Source organism: Conger conger, chromosome 1 (assembly GCF_963514075.1).
Source record: "Conger conger chromosome 1, fConCon1.1, whole genome shotgun sequence".
Classification (NCBI taxonomy): domain Eukaryota; kingdom Metazoa; phylum Chordata; class Actinopteri; order Anguilliformes; family Congridae; genus Conger; species Conger conger.
Genome location: NC_083760.1, coordinates 25,465,553 through 25,479,859, shown reverse-complemented (window position 1 = coordinate 25,479,859; position 14,307 = coordinate 25,465,553). Strand labels below are relative to the sequence as shown.

Sequence of the window (14,307 nt, the reverse complement as noted above, 5' to 3'; positions counted from 1 at the left end):
CTTTGCCTTGTCAAATTTGTGGTTAGCATTGCTGGTGTAGTTTTGCATAGCAAATTGCTTCTTTGTGGAGCTCCTATAGTACAAGCATTCAGGGCCCCATAAGTTATATGGTGCCTCAGAGTTGGAACGCTGATCTAGAACCACTTTCTCCCGTCCATATCCGAACTTTGTTCCTGCACACAGACGCATAAAAACACACACAGTGTGAAGATTGAAGCCCATTTTATTGATTCATCTGCGTGCCCCCCTCCCCCCCTCCTACACCTCCACGTTCAGGAAGCTCTTATTTTTCCATGTGAGAAATTGGAATCAGGTCCCTCACCTGGTAGCAGTGACTCTTTGCTCCCTCTCAAAGAGGGTCAAGCCTCATCTATTATTCTTCATAGGAACCCTCCCCATTCTTCATCAGAGCTTGTTATATCCTTATATGATGGGTTTCCAGACCCTAATATATGGGGAGATTACAGGTACATTTTTCCCCCGCCATCTGGGTGGAAATGCACCGGTAAGGTGTGAACCCGGTGGCCGCTAAAAGGTTATTACTGGAGTTTATGGCCTGGGCTCAAAGACAGAAACTGCATTACGGTACTTAATGAAAAACATTTCTTAAAGAAAGAGGTGAAATGTCCCACATCTTTCTGTCTGGGTGTTCATTTATTTTTTTTGTGTATGAACAGTCGGGAGGCGGAAACCATTTTGCAAAGCAAAACTATTTGATTTGGTTCTGTAATGGTTTCAAAAAAATCACCCGATGCATGCGTCGCCGAGTAGATACACAATTATTTATTAAAATAGATATGTGTTTGCAGCTGCCCATATTCAGGGTGATATGGAGCGTTTGTTCAGCAAAAAAAAGGAACTGCTAGGGCTCGTCTGGAGCAACGAGCGAGCACATGGCTATGTCCTGAGGGGAAAGTGACCCCAAGCCTCCGTGACCCTCAGATCAATTGTAAACAGCTCCACACCGCTGCCCAAATGACAGAACGGAGATTTCACATGGCAGGCGAAAAATATATATAAAAATAAACAAGAGAAAAGGTGCTGTAGCGGGTGACTTGATGTGTGATGGACGAGTTCAGCTCCAGGAAGCACCTCAGCCAGGTGGAATCGTTTGAGAAAACCATCCGACTAATTCAACAGAGCATTATCATGCACTTTCCACAGCGCTGCTGCTTGAATAATTATATATGCAGCATATACTGGTATATATATATACACATATATATTAATGAAATATTCTTCTTGGCTTGGTAAAGGACAGTGGATACAGTGTGTCTAGACTTTCTTTAGTTAGGTGTGCCATGTGTTCCACAGCAAAACATACACATTAACACAACTGTTAGCAATAGAAACTGCCTATCGAGACTTGGAGAAACACCTTTTTTTCCAGAGCCAACAGGAATTGTCATAATTTCACACTTCATTAGTTATGAACAAAAAATGAAAGGAAAAATGAAAAATTCACTACAACGGTGCAGTTTTTTCTTCAATTCAATTCAATTTTTTTCCAAGTGTAACGTCCCGTTCATTCATAAAATTGTCTTCAGTACTTGTTCCAGCCCATAATTTTGAGCTCACTTGTGACACCTGAATGGTTTTAGGTGAAATCAAAATGCACTTGCTCCAAACTCAACAAGGTTTATTACTCCTCAAAGCCACTGTCCACCGATACATACTACAAAACTATTAACAACACAGTGACAATGTTTTCCTCAAACTGCGTCATTATCATTACCTGGCTATCAGTATAATTGTGTTCTATAAGTGTGTTCTATTGTGCTCAAAATGGCTGCCGGCTGTGGTGATAGAATGTCTTCTTCTTCACCAGGTCCTCTCTAAGTGTCACATAGACAGTCACCGGAAAGCGGAAAAACCCGAAAATATAGCGACGCACCTCGTGTCCCCTGTGAAATATGGCCTTTTTTGTGGGGGTGACTCCCCGTTCATCTGTCCACCGCGCCCCGCCTGCTCGGTCAAGCCTCCGACGCCCGCTCCCCTTCGCCGGGTCTCCAATAAAACAGGCATTAAATTTTCAGCTCCACCGCGACTCTGATCTCTTTATATGTTCGACATCCAACATTAAATTAAAACGGCGCTGTAAATCCTACTTTCGGAATTTGCCGCGAATGGCGGGTGCCCTCTTATCCTCCGCCCTCCCCTGACCCCACCCCCCTCCAACTCCCCGCACGAGGTGGGGGAGAACTGCCCCAGAAGCCCTTCTGCCAGACGAGCTACGTTGGGGATGAAAGAGAGGTGGGCCCTCGTACACCGCAAATAACAAAAAGTAAGTCAATCTCAGCAAGTATTTTAGTACTTATATTGAGACTTCAAATCTTCTGAAATGTATTTGCTAAATAAGACAAAAATATTGCCAATAAGGTACGACAGTTTGACTTATTTCAAAATTTTCCAATGGAATAAGAACCTTTCACTTCAACCAAACACTAGCTTATAACAAGCTAATATTTTCTAATTGAGTGAAAAAAAGACTTATGACAAGGCTACAAACGTAAAAAACAGAGGTTTTTTTGCAGTGTAGTCATGAGACAGTCAGGCCGCATGCCAAGCGTTTTACCGCTTCTTAATTAGACTCGATCGGTTATCGTGATCCACCTCCGATTGCGTTAAAACGGACCTTCATACGCGAGCGTTGATCAACCGGTGCCACTCTTATCGGCCGGGACTGAACCTCTCCATCTCCGACTTGAAAAAAGAAAAAAAACAAACGGCGGTCTCCTTCGATAACAGCCTGTATTGTAATTCCTTTAATCAGCAACAAGGACTCGGATTGCAGTGCGGTAGACGTAATGCTGGCCGATCACTGTTGAGGCCTGGTGTCTCATTTGATTCCTGTGTTTGCATGCCAGCATCAAAAGCCTGTCAGGCTGCGTTATTGACTTTCCGGGCATGCACACTACATGCATGGATCCTGCTGCCGAATCCATTACATGTGTTCTGATATCAGCATTTATTTAACTGCGCGTGAAGAGTCTTTGTGACAGCCAATTTGAGTGGAGCTGAGCTTGAATGTACAAATGCAAACGTTTGGAGAAGACGACATAAAAAAAAAAAGGTGGAAGCAATTTTTTTTTCAGTTCATAATTTTTTACACTGATATGCCCATTCCAAATCTAGAAGTGGAGGTCGGAGAAGGCAGCAGTGAAAAGCCGCGTTGTATCGGTTCAGATGCTATCGACCGAACCTGCCTTCAAACGGTAAAAATAACCCAACGAGATCTGAGTGGGGAGCGTCCCTATCTGGTCTGGAGATGATCTGAAGGATGGAAATGAACCGCGCGTTAGACGCGGTTATCAAAAGAGCGGCTGGGCGATAAGGCCCGTGCAGCACGGCCTGCTGGGATGCGGTGGGTGAGAGCGGGCCGTTGCGCCCGACCGACGGGCGAACGTCGCCTCTCATGCCGTCATGTGTGCGCATCGAACGTGCCGTTGTGCGCTAAACGTGGATTTCTGGAGGGCCTCTGAGCGCAATATAGCTCGGCAACGGGCAGAAAAGAGCAGAGGCTCTGAGCTATTCGGTCTGGTCGGTCGTTTGTCGTCGTTACTGCCAAGCACTCGCCTGTTGAGGGCGCTGCTGGGAAGATTCTGCTCGATCTTCTCGTGGGGATGAGTCATCATAATCCGACACCGATGGACCGGCCGCCTGGATTCCCATATAAATCACCTGTCTCTCTGTCTCTCTGTCTGTCTGCCTGTCTGTCTTGGCCCCAAATCTCGGGGAAGGCGCGCCGCGACTCCCCCAGAAAACCCAGATCAGTTCACTGGGCCAAAACGGGCACGGTCAGGCATGGCTGAAGTGGTTGTCAAATGTCCTTTCAAAGAGAAGCGGAAACAGCAGGGGAAGTAAACAAAAGGAGCACCGAAGCTTCGAGGCACCGCAAGACCAAAACGAGAATCCTAGCATCCGAGAGATCGCAGCTGAAGCACGCCAAAAGTGCGGCTCGCTAAGAATTACGGCGGAACACCCTCCACCAAATTCAGCCATGACACCTCTTTCACTGCAGTGTGCATACAGTACGCTATTCAATTTCCGAGAGAAATGCAGCTGTGTTTACATTATTATTTAGACACTTCCTTCATTGGGAAAGCAATCAAGTCACAATTGCTGCCATCTTGGATCTCAAGATGTAAAGGTTTGTGTGTTACACTGACAGAACCTCATTCACATTTCAGAGTTGTCCAAATAATATCAGAGTATTAATAATTAAATAAGAGTACTTGGACTCTAGGAAGTTGTGATGTGGGAAACCGCTGGTCTTCTAGCCGACTGTGCAAACGTAGCCTAGAAAACACTGTGGAACACTGTGTTTAACTGCGTGACAGCAAACACTTCAAAAACTGACTTAACATGTATTGCAACATGTATTTTGGTCTTGTATGTATTTTATGTATGCAATTTTAAATTGTATTTATGTTGCTTTTTCTGGTAAATAAGATAAAAATATTGCCAAAGAGGTCAGACAGTTTGACTCATTTCAAGATTTCCCAATGGGCTTTTTGAGTTTTGAAGCATACAGTAACTTAAACCAAGCTACATTAATATTTTCAACCTGACAGAAAAAAAATACAATTTGAAGTCTTAGAACACGAAGAATAAATACTTGTTAAGACAGGCTTTTTACAGTGAACTGCATTAAAAAAACCCAAAAAGGTTATAAATGATTTGCTGTCCTGTCACAAAATGGAAATGAAAGTGACAGCCCCACCAGATAACCCTACCTAACAGTGACCCCGTGAGGAAATGCAATCGAGCTTACCAGACAAAATTTTGGCTTGGCTTTCAGTGGCTGGCTTTAGGCAACAAACATCACGCCTCAGCGCAGACACAGAGAAACGCTGATAAAAAGCTGGCCAAAAGTAAAATGTCAACGTCATAATGTTACCATGGCTGACAAGTCATCACTCAATTTGTTCCAGGCACGACAGGTGTTTCAGAGTGCACCTCAGACACGGGGGACAGACATCACCCACTCTGCATTTTAGTAGTGGCTGTTCTCACCCCCGCACCGTACGTTGCGCTTTTACTTTTGCGCTAAATAATGTCCCCGCATTCACGCGTGACAACACATCGCTGGTAGCCTGCATTTGTCAGGCTTTTCTGCCACAGACGTAAGCGTTGCTCGATGGACTGGCTAAGCTATTCAGCCCACGCAAACCCCAGAGCTTTGGATCGGCTCCTCAGTTACTGTACGTGCAAGGCTTCACGCAAATGGAATATGATTACAAGAGAATTATGCTCTTGTAATATCTATTTTTATAAGCCAGTATCTTTAACTGTGAAAATGGACCCCTTGGTATTTGATTTGACTACGATTTTAAAAATGAATGGGACAGAAGTGCCTCATCAAGTGACGCAGTCCATTTTATCCCTCGGAAATGATTGGCTCTATACTGTCACTGTGTGTCACTGCACACACAGACACAGACGCACACACGGACAGATACACACACACACACACGCACATACAAGCAAACCCCAAAACTATTCAAATAACTTTTCAGTAACCTTGAGCACGCGTTCCTGGTGCCCATCTGTTTTCATGCCCCCCCCCCCACACCATTCCTCCACCCCCCTTCTACCCCCCACTCCCCCCTCCACTCTTCCATCCTCCGGAATCCTCCAGAGCGCTCGACTCCTCTTTCATATTTAGTGCTCATTTCCACCTCGCCTAGTGTCGGCGAACAATCCGCCGCGGATCTGTTTATCATTTTTCATTCATCAAATTATTAAGATGCTTGTTGATGCTTTCAGATTCTTGAATGTTTCTACGCCCCCTCCACCCCCCCCCCCCCATCCCTGCCGCCCCCCCGTCTCTTCCCTTTCCCGGCTTTCACCAAGAACGTCGGCTCGATATCAAGATGGAGAGGCAGGAAACTTTCCTCCCCAAAGGATGGTGCCCTGAGAAACCTTGACATGCACAAAGGCGCATGCAGACAGAGCTGCCCTGCCTCGCACGATAAGGTCACCCGTGGGATTGCCGAGATTATCTCTGTCAAGCACTTGGACAGAGCACAGTCAAATGATGCATCATGCAGTCATTTTCGGGGGGAAAAAATCAATTTCTTCACTAGGTCGCTATTTGCTTTTCAAAGTGCCCTTGTAGTCTTTGCCTCTAAGCATTTATCAATTTAAATGTTGTGAATTGATAATGTTTTCCGCATGCCTCGTAGCACGGGTGAGTCCCCCCCCCCCATACTAGTGTTCTTCCCAGTTGTTTGCAAACCCCCGCTGAATAGAAAAACGTGCTTCCCCCCCCACCGTCTTCGCTGGACTTTATCAAGCATCACAAATGCGTCATCTTTATTTTCGTTTTCCGGAAAATAACTATTATTCGCGGGCGTACATTATTTAAAGCTATGCAAATCGCTAACACTTGGGGGGTAACCGGCTCTACATAAACAATACGAGACGTAGCGCCATTAGCCGCCCCTTTTTCATTCTCATCAGCGGTCCGGACTTCCTACATATTTAATTGGGGGAGTTTCATCGATTATGCATCAAAAAGCCATTAAATATATGAAAGCGGCCACGGTTTTTTCGCAGGGAGGAAGTGGAGAGAGGGCGGCGTTTCGGTGCCGTCTGGAATGACAGCTCTCTCCCTCGTTCTCTTTCCGTGGCGCGGGTGTCTGGAGGGGCAGAGGGGTTCGCCGAGGTGCCGCAATTAAACGCGACCTTTCCGTGACCCCCCTCCTCCCGCTCGCAGAACCCTGCCCCCTCCAGCTTTATCATCACTCCGAGCCCACATGCAAATGGTGACCCTCGTTCTCCGCGACATCATAAATAAAACAATGCTTATTATCCATTTAGTATTAAGCCCGGACCCGTGCCTCCAGGAGAGGTTATTTTAAAAATATACGGCTGAAAAAGTGCCGCCGGCATTCGAGAGCACTTTTTGTCTGCCGTGATTCACCCGGTTTTAATCGTACGATATGCAGGGAAGATGGCTGCGGACTGCCTTTGCTTCGGGAGTCACGGTTTGGAGTAATTTAATGCAACTGAAGATGTCGACATTCGAACGGCGACTGTTATTTGGCGTTTCCTTCATTCGCGTACTTTTTTCTGGGGGGGGGGGGGAACCGCCGCCATTTTGTCTCGCCCCGAGTGAAAACCAGGAGCAGATACAGTATGGTGAGAACGGGTGCAGGTGGGCGATTTCAGCGCCGTTTTAAAATGCGGGATCATGGGAAAGGAGCGTGGGGGCGATCGGCTCCAGAGAGTCCCCCTCAAAGATGCGGTCGGACGCCGAGACGGGCGCCATTAATGCTAATGGATTCAGTATTCCGTGCGCCACTTGGCCAGGGTATCCTCTGGGAGCCTCGGCGGTCCGTCTGGTCCCCCAGGAGGGGAAGGGGAGCGAGATCACACTCCTGGCCGCTTTCAAAATGGCCCTGGGCGCGCGTGGAGGGCTGTCACTTAAAGCCAAGCAGATGTCTACATTCAATTCCAGCCCCGCAATTGAAAAAAAAAAACCTTTTGGTGAAAATGTGGGTTGCTAAAAAAAAAGAAAAAAAAAAAAACAAACAAACAAAAAAAACGTTAATAAAATCACAAAAAGGGGCAGCGGGGTCTCGCTGGCTTCTGTCCTCGGCGAAGTGGCGGGCGAAGTGGTGTCGTGACAGGGTGCAAATTCTGTCGCAGACGCGAAAAAAAAACAATCTAAGTCTTATTTCGGCTAACAAGCCTGCGTGTTTGGTGCGACATAAACAAAGTAAAGCGCAAGAGCCTGGAACATATGGAGCTCTGCATCCACTTCCTCTCCTAGGGCGCTCGCTGTTCTTCGGCATCCTGTCGGCTGCTTGGAATGGGTTAAAGCCCGGCCTCTCTCCCGAACAGATGAAAACTCAGATGGTCGCGCCATTCCAGATGCATCAATTTCCTTGGATATTCAGTCCATGCAAGTGCATATGCTCTACTGGCAGGGGCGCTGGCTCAAAATGGCCGAAATCCAAAAGCTAATATTCTGTTGGCTGGAATAATGCAATTATTATTTTCCTAGCTATCAGCCTAAGCACACACTGCCATCTGTTATACAAAGCAAACATACACATCTCAATTACAGAGTAGGCAGCTGACGTGTCAGAGCTGGCACCTCAAACAGAGAGATTTAGGGGTCCCGCTTCTGGTTCATCGGGGCCTTTAACAGACAGACGTTGCACAATGCCGGTCCGGGATACATTAAACGCTACACAGACAAAACAATCAAAGCGCACAGAAGGTCAAAAAGATTTATATCGCAGCTGAATGCTGAGGAAAATCCTCTCTGTGCTACGGCGAGCTCGTGAATGGAGCAGGCACTCTGTTAAACCTTCATTAGCCTGGCGACATGGCAGGGATGCGTTTTACAGGCGAGCGTTCAGGGAAGCGTGCGAAGCTTCGCGGACACACCATAGCTCCATTCTGAAAGGCTTCCCTGTGGAGCAAGCCGTTCTTGTGACACGTTACATCACACAACCCCAGCCCTCCGCATTACCCAACACTCCTGCAATTCCAAAAAAACACAATAACAGTGACACAAAAGATTTTTTATGTCATTAACTTCATTACAAACAGAATTCCAAAAAGGGCATTCTTCTACTCTCTGTAAAACACAAAAAACACACCACCACAGTATATTACACGTTACAAAATGAAGCCCAGAGCATCAACAATACTGTCCTCTTCACATGAATGTGCTTTGGTAGATACGCATTCAAAATATCAGTCACAGCTGTCAATCACAGACATGAGGGGACCTCTTCTCATAATAATCCATAACAATGTCATAATAATCCATGGTTGGTATCATCAATCAACACAGATATAGTGCTGATGCTTCTCTGTTGAAACAGCACCTATTCAGTCAAAGTTCAGGCCTGGCTCAGTGTTAACCCTTTGAAGAGTAGGTGTCTTGGAATGTTTTTCAAAATGTTTCTAAATTTGACCGTAAATATTCGGCAACATATTCAACTCAGCCAGTAATTTTAGCTAACATTAGCTAACATTAGCTAACAGTTTGAAAAGGTAGTGCACGGCAAACAAAAATGGCTGCCGATGGTGATGAAGTCTAAATCCCAGGTAAGCAGTTAATCAGCTAGCTAGCATTATTAGACCTGACGGGGGGGGCTGAAGTCACATCCATTTGTATCAACTAAATGGAATTTTTGTTTTAAATCGTTCAACAGTATCCTTTTGCTGCAAACACAGCGAGCTGTGAAAGTTTGCAGTCATGAAGGCACGTCAGTAGTGAATGTGATATCAGCATTACAATGTTCAGTTAAGAACATTTGAATCTCATATTTGTGATCCAGCTTTAAATGCTGGGATCCAGTTTCAGCCTCTATTGGTACTTCTGCATCTATCTATACACTATGTACAAAAAAAAGAAGAAAATGAGCAGCAAGGATGATCAAATGCTGCAATTGAAGAACTCGAAACTGCCATGCCCCTTGCTGCAATACTTAAGTCCCCAACAGGTAAGCCATGTACAAGATAGTCAAGCTATCTTAAAACCCAAAACCTCCAGCAAAAGCTTTGGACAAAGACTACCTGTCTTTCCCAATTTAGTAAGCTGTAATAATAATGATGAAGAGCTCAAAGAATATTAACTTTTAATAAGAAGAATCACAAAACTTTTTTGGAGGGAGGGACTTTAATTACAGTCCAAGTCTAACTAATGACTTCATTAACATTATGTTTGATATGCAGAATTTCCAGACATTGAATAAAAGAGAGGGTGAAAATCCTCTTACATAAATCTGCTTTAGATAGTCTGCCACCAAAAAATTCATAACCTTGTCAATTTGCAAGGCTTTAAAAAAAAACTGATCTAATTAACTATGAAAAAGTAATCTTTAATAATTTCACTGAGCTACATTGTACACAAAATCCTTTTTTCCTCCCTTCCTGTCACCGGTCAAATTAACTCATTGTTACCCTGTTCGCTGCAATTAAGAACGTGCGGGTTATCTGTGTACATGCATTAGATGATAGGGCCAACTCGAACCAGGGACCGAACAACTGGCTCCCTTTGCATTTTATCAACACAGACGGAGACCCCTTCCCATTGCAGATAAAACAAACCGAAAGATAACACCAACGCACTCCCCAAAGCTTAGGGGACTTATTTTACAATTAATCAATTATTTGATAAAAATCATTAATCAATTATTACCAAATTAATTTCAACCACAGTTAGTCTGCTCAATGATTTATCAGATTTAATTTAGTAAAACAAAACATTCTCTTTGATCCCCCCAGAAACTCTGATCTATCATGTTATTCATGTAAGTCATATGTACTGTGTGTATTCACACGCACGCGCTGATGCTACGCACGCACTCGCACACACACACACACACACACACACGCAGTCCAAGAATAGCATCTTTGGAGATAATTGAAACATTAGCATTTCTATTGGTTTCACGCTGCTATGTGTGCTTTAGATGTGTTCAACAAAATAAAGACTTTGTGCTGAGCGACTTAAAATTCAGAGCGACAACTGGTGGGGGCGCGAACGGCTTCGTGGCCCTCATCTCGGTCGCTATCGCGGGTGCGCTAACGAGCGCGTTCCCGACCGCCGAAAATAAAGAAAGTTGGCAAGAAGTGGCCACTGGCGTCTGCCTCCTGTTGCCCCTGGAGACAGGCGAGGGCTGGATAGAGCCATCAGACGGCTCAAGGTCACTCCCCACCAACCACGGACCAGGGAGATGGGGCTGTTTATTGACACGCGCTGGACTCCGGCCAATAGGAAGTGAGAGGCCATTTAGCACGATGACATGAAAAAATACCCTCTGTTTAAATATGCAGCGAGAGGGGCTGGAAATCAGTGGAAAACAGCAACGTGCCTCCGTGACTGTAAACTAGCGCTAATTTGTCTCCTTAGCGCCTGTTCTCCTCCCACCCCACCCACCACACACCGACCACAAAGGAACCCACGGCTGTACTCACCTGCGAGAGCCCGAGATATATGGACACCGTCTCCGAGATGTACAAAAACCTCCCCTCCTTGTTTAGTGCAAATACGAATCCGTCCAGGGACTGTGGAAGAGAGGAGAAGAGATGGGTGAGGGGGTTGTTTTAGGGCACGTCTTCAGCAGAGGGGAGACCCTCCGGGCGGTGCCAACTTTGCCTGTTTGCCTCTGGATTTAGAGGCATTTCGAGCAGCTGACTGGCATTGCTTGCCATAAGTCACCCAATGTACATTTTCTCTTACCGTGTTCATTAAGGAAACAATAATTGCCAATGTGGAAAATCCTTCTTTCAACAAAAAGGGAGTCTGGAGACTGCGCCAAATCCAAGTTGGCAACACTGCTACAACCACACAAGCGTAGTCACGTGACCTTCAGTCAATGCAGATCACATAGTATACTTTATTCAAACAACCTCAGCAAACAATGCCGCACAACTACAAAAACAACAGTGGGGGGGGAAAGTAAAAAAATACATTCGACCAATTATCCAAAACAAAAATTTGCCTGCCAAGCTTAATCCGTCATTTTAATGCTATGTATTATCATTGTTATTTGAATTCATATTATTAACTTTTTTTTAAAATGGCACTCTTTTTCTGTAGTAAGTGCACTGAACCACTACAAAAGATAATATCTGTAGTCGGGAATACAGAGAGAAATTGAAATTTGGATGTAAAAAGACCACTGCAAGCAAAGACGGTCTGAACCCAGCTTCCAGCAGACAGCAATTAAGGCACTGAGGTCAGAGGGGTTAATTACATATTGTCCCCCACTGGCTCAGATAATCTGTAGGGGCAGCTAACCACAGGCAAATCGCAAGAGAAAGGAGTAAATACAAAATGTAATGGGGAGGGAGGGAGGGTGGGCAGGGGGGGACAAAGGCTTTTCAGGGGGAAAAAACAAGGCATTGTGAGCAATGTCACCGCTGATCTGATCACCTTTTTTATGAAAATGAGGATTACACCCAGCCTCACACGACGGCGTGCGTTTCGCTCCCCCCCCCCCCCCCCACCCCTGTTTATTTCCGACTTTAAAGGCACGGCAGCTGGTGCGGGGAGAGCCGGTCTCCTCTCGCCGATAAAGCGCTCCAGCCTCAGGCTGTTTACAGTGAGCTGATATGCAGCTGACAACACAAACTCCCACCGAGGCCTCCACGTATCCCGCCTCCCAAAACACGCATCTGCCGCTATAAACGTTTTATATCGCGCGTCGCCTTGCGCCGCTAATCGCATCCGCGTTTGTCAGTTGTCATCACTGTCGGGGACGGAGACTGATACTTCGCTTCGGAAACGGCGTCGCGCGGAAAAAGACGCGCGGGGTCGCCGTTTATGCGACGATCCGAAAAAAGCCTTCTTCCGCCGTACTCTGAGGAACTTTCCGGAGGAGGTAAAAACTGCCTCCTTTCATATGTTCAGACAGCTTTTAGGCGAGCGGCAACAAGAGAAAGAAAGATAATTAATTTCTATTTTTGCAGCGAATGTTTTCGGTTTTAAACCGCGGGCTATACAGACAAGTGTAACGAAGGCAAAGGGAAAACAAACACAGACAGTTACGTTAATAAATGCTACATTTGTTGAACTACAAACAAATATCTTTAAAATACAATATGTATAAATACCATAAAAATGAAGAGATTTAAGGAAGCCTATTTTGGATAGGTGGGTCTCGCTGACGGTTATTGCCAAGGGTACTGCCCATATGTAGGTGGCAACTTATCAAAAGCTGCCTTGACAACGATGATTTCTTGAAATTGAATAAATAAATATAAAACTATGACCGAGCACATTAATTCTCAACGTGTGCTCGAGGAGATGTATATTTAAATAGTGCAACTTTTCAGTATACATATCCTGTGGGAAGGATAGCAACTTAAACACACAGCAGTTTTCTGGCCTAGCTTCAAGGTTACAATGATAACTTTGGATGCTTAACAAGCTGGATGCCTACATCAGGGCGGGGAAAGATTGAGTCAGGAAACGCAGAATATGGCAATGGGACAGAGATGCCACCAATCACAAAATATGCACCAGCATCAATATATTGATCACTAGCTTGCAAAATTAATTCTGAATAAGCAGTAAAAAAACAGGCAAATGAGCTCATTTACAAAACTGCATGTAAAAACATTGAGCAGACCATCGCACCCTTCGTCTGCTTGAGACTTGGGTAATGACTAGTGACAGCATCGACATACCGCTACGAGATGATTAACTGCCATTGTATCCAAAAACAGGCCCCTCTGCAACAGTAAAACAGCACACGGTGTCTCTTTCGAGATGCTGTAGCGTAAAATGTTCTGATAAATTAGCTATGGCTTTCCAAAAAACGGCTAAACCGACGTGCATCTGAAAATGAGGCTTGAGCACCAATCTGCGGGCATCTCTCGGCCGAGAATGAGAACCAGTGGGCAGGAGGACGGAGCTTATTAACAAGTACATGTAGAGTACAGCCAATCAGTAAGGCAGATACGGTTTTCTTGTTTACACAGTCAAGCAGTCTGAGCTCTGCTTCAGCCAGTGCAGCTACCATTAAAACGCAGACGGTAGATTTTGTTTTCAATTTTCAACATATTGGCCAATGATTTTTGTGTTTGTGATGAGGTTCATAATTATTATACTACCACTGATGCTAGGTTGCCCCTTGAAGGAAGAAGGAAGAGGAAGATGAGGTGAGGTGAGGTTTTATTTATTTTTTGGGGGGGGGGGGGGGGGGGTAAATGAAGCTGCATCTACACCATTTTCATTAGCCAGATGTAACATTACATGATGCCAATTCAGTCAGCGGAAAAGATAAAAATAAAAAATAAAAAACGGCGGAGGCAGGCTGACAACACAAGATGAATTTTTTAGAGCCTTTTTTTTTGTTTTCATTTCTACATTTCCCTTTAGCAAAGGGCGAGACAACATAAAACGACAAAAAATGCTCCCTTCTGTTCAAAAAGCCTGCTGGGTTCATCTCCCATTTTCCAGCCGAGTGGACACCTTTCCTGCGGTTTTCCTGCAGTTTTTCTTCCGTCGCTTTATTTTTTTCCTCTTCATTGGGATGCCTGCTTCAGCTCCCCAGTGGGGACACCCTTCACCCAGAAGAGCGGCGAGGGGAGGAAGGAGGAGAGGGGGGTCTGCATTTTCACTCAGGCACAGTAATGGACACCTATATCCCCCTAAGGCTTAACCCGCCTGTCAGCCGAGGCCCCCGGCAACCACCTCTCTCCGGTTTTCCAATCATTTCTTCCTGTCCTTTCTGCTCCCGTTTCAAACGCCGAGCGTCTGCGGTCCAGGAGTGGCGAGTCTCGGGAGAGGCTCCCCTTCGTTGGGAGCGAGCTTCTCCGGTGATAAAC

General features: G+C 45.4%; 1 protein-coding gene across 2 annotated transcripts in view; it reads right to left on the bottom strand.

Annotated features, from left to right (window-relative positions):
* Positions 1 to 14,307, bottom strand: part of LOC133130480 (neuronal PAS domain-containing protein 3) — a 314,893-nt gene that overhangs the window by 99,812 nt on the left and 200,774 nt on the right. For both annotated transcript variants that reach the window (XM_061245099.1, XM_061245107.1), the window contains exon 5: positions 10,948 to 11,037. In XM_061245099.1, the coding sequence (XP_061101083.1) occupies positions 10,948 to 11,037 (90 nt within the window). The remainder of the gene's footprint in view (positions 1 to 10,947; positions 11,038 to 14,307) is intronic.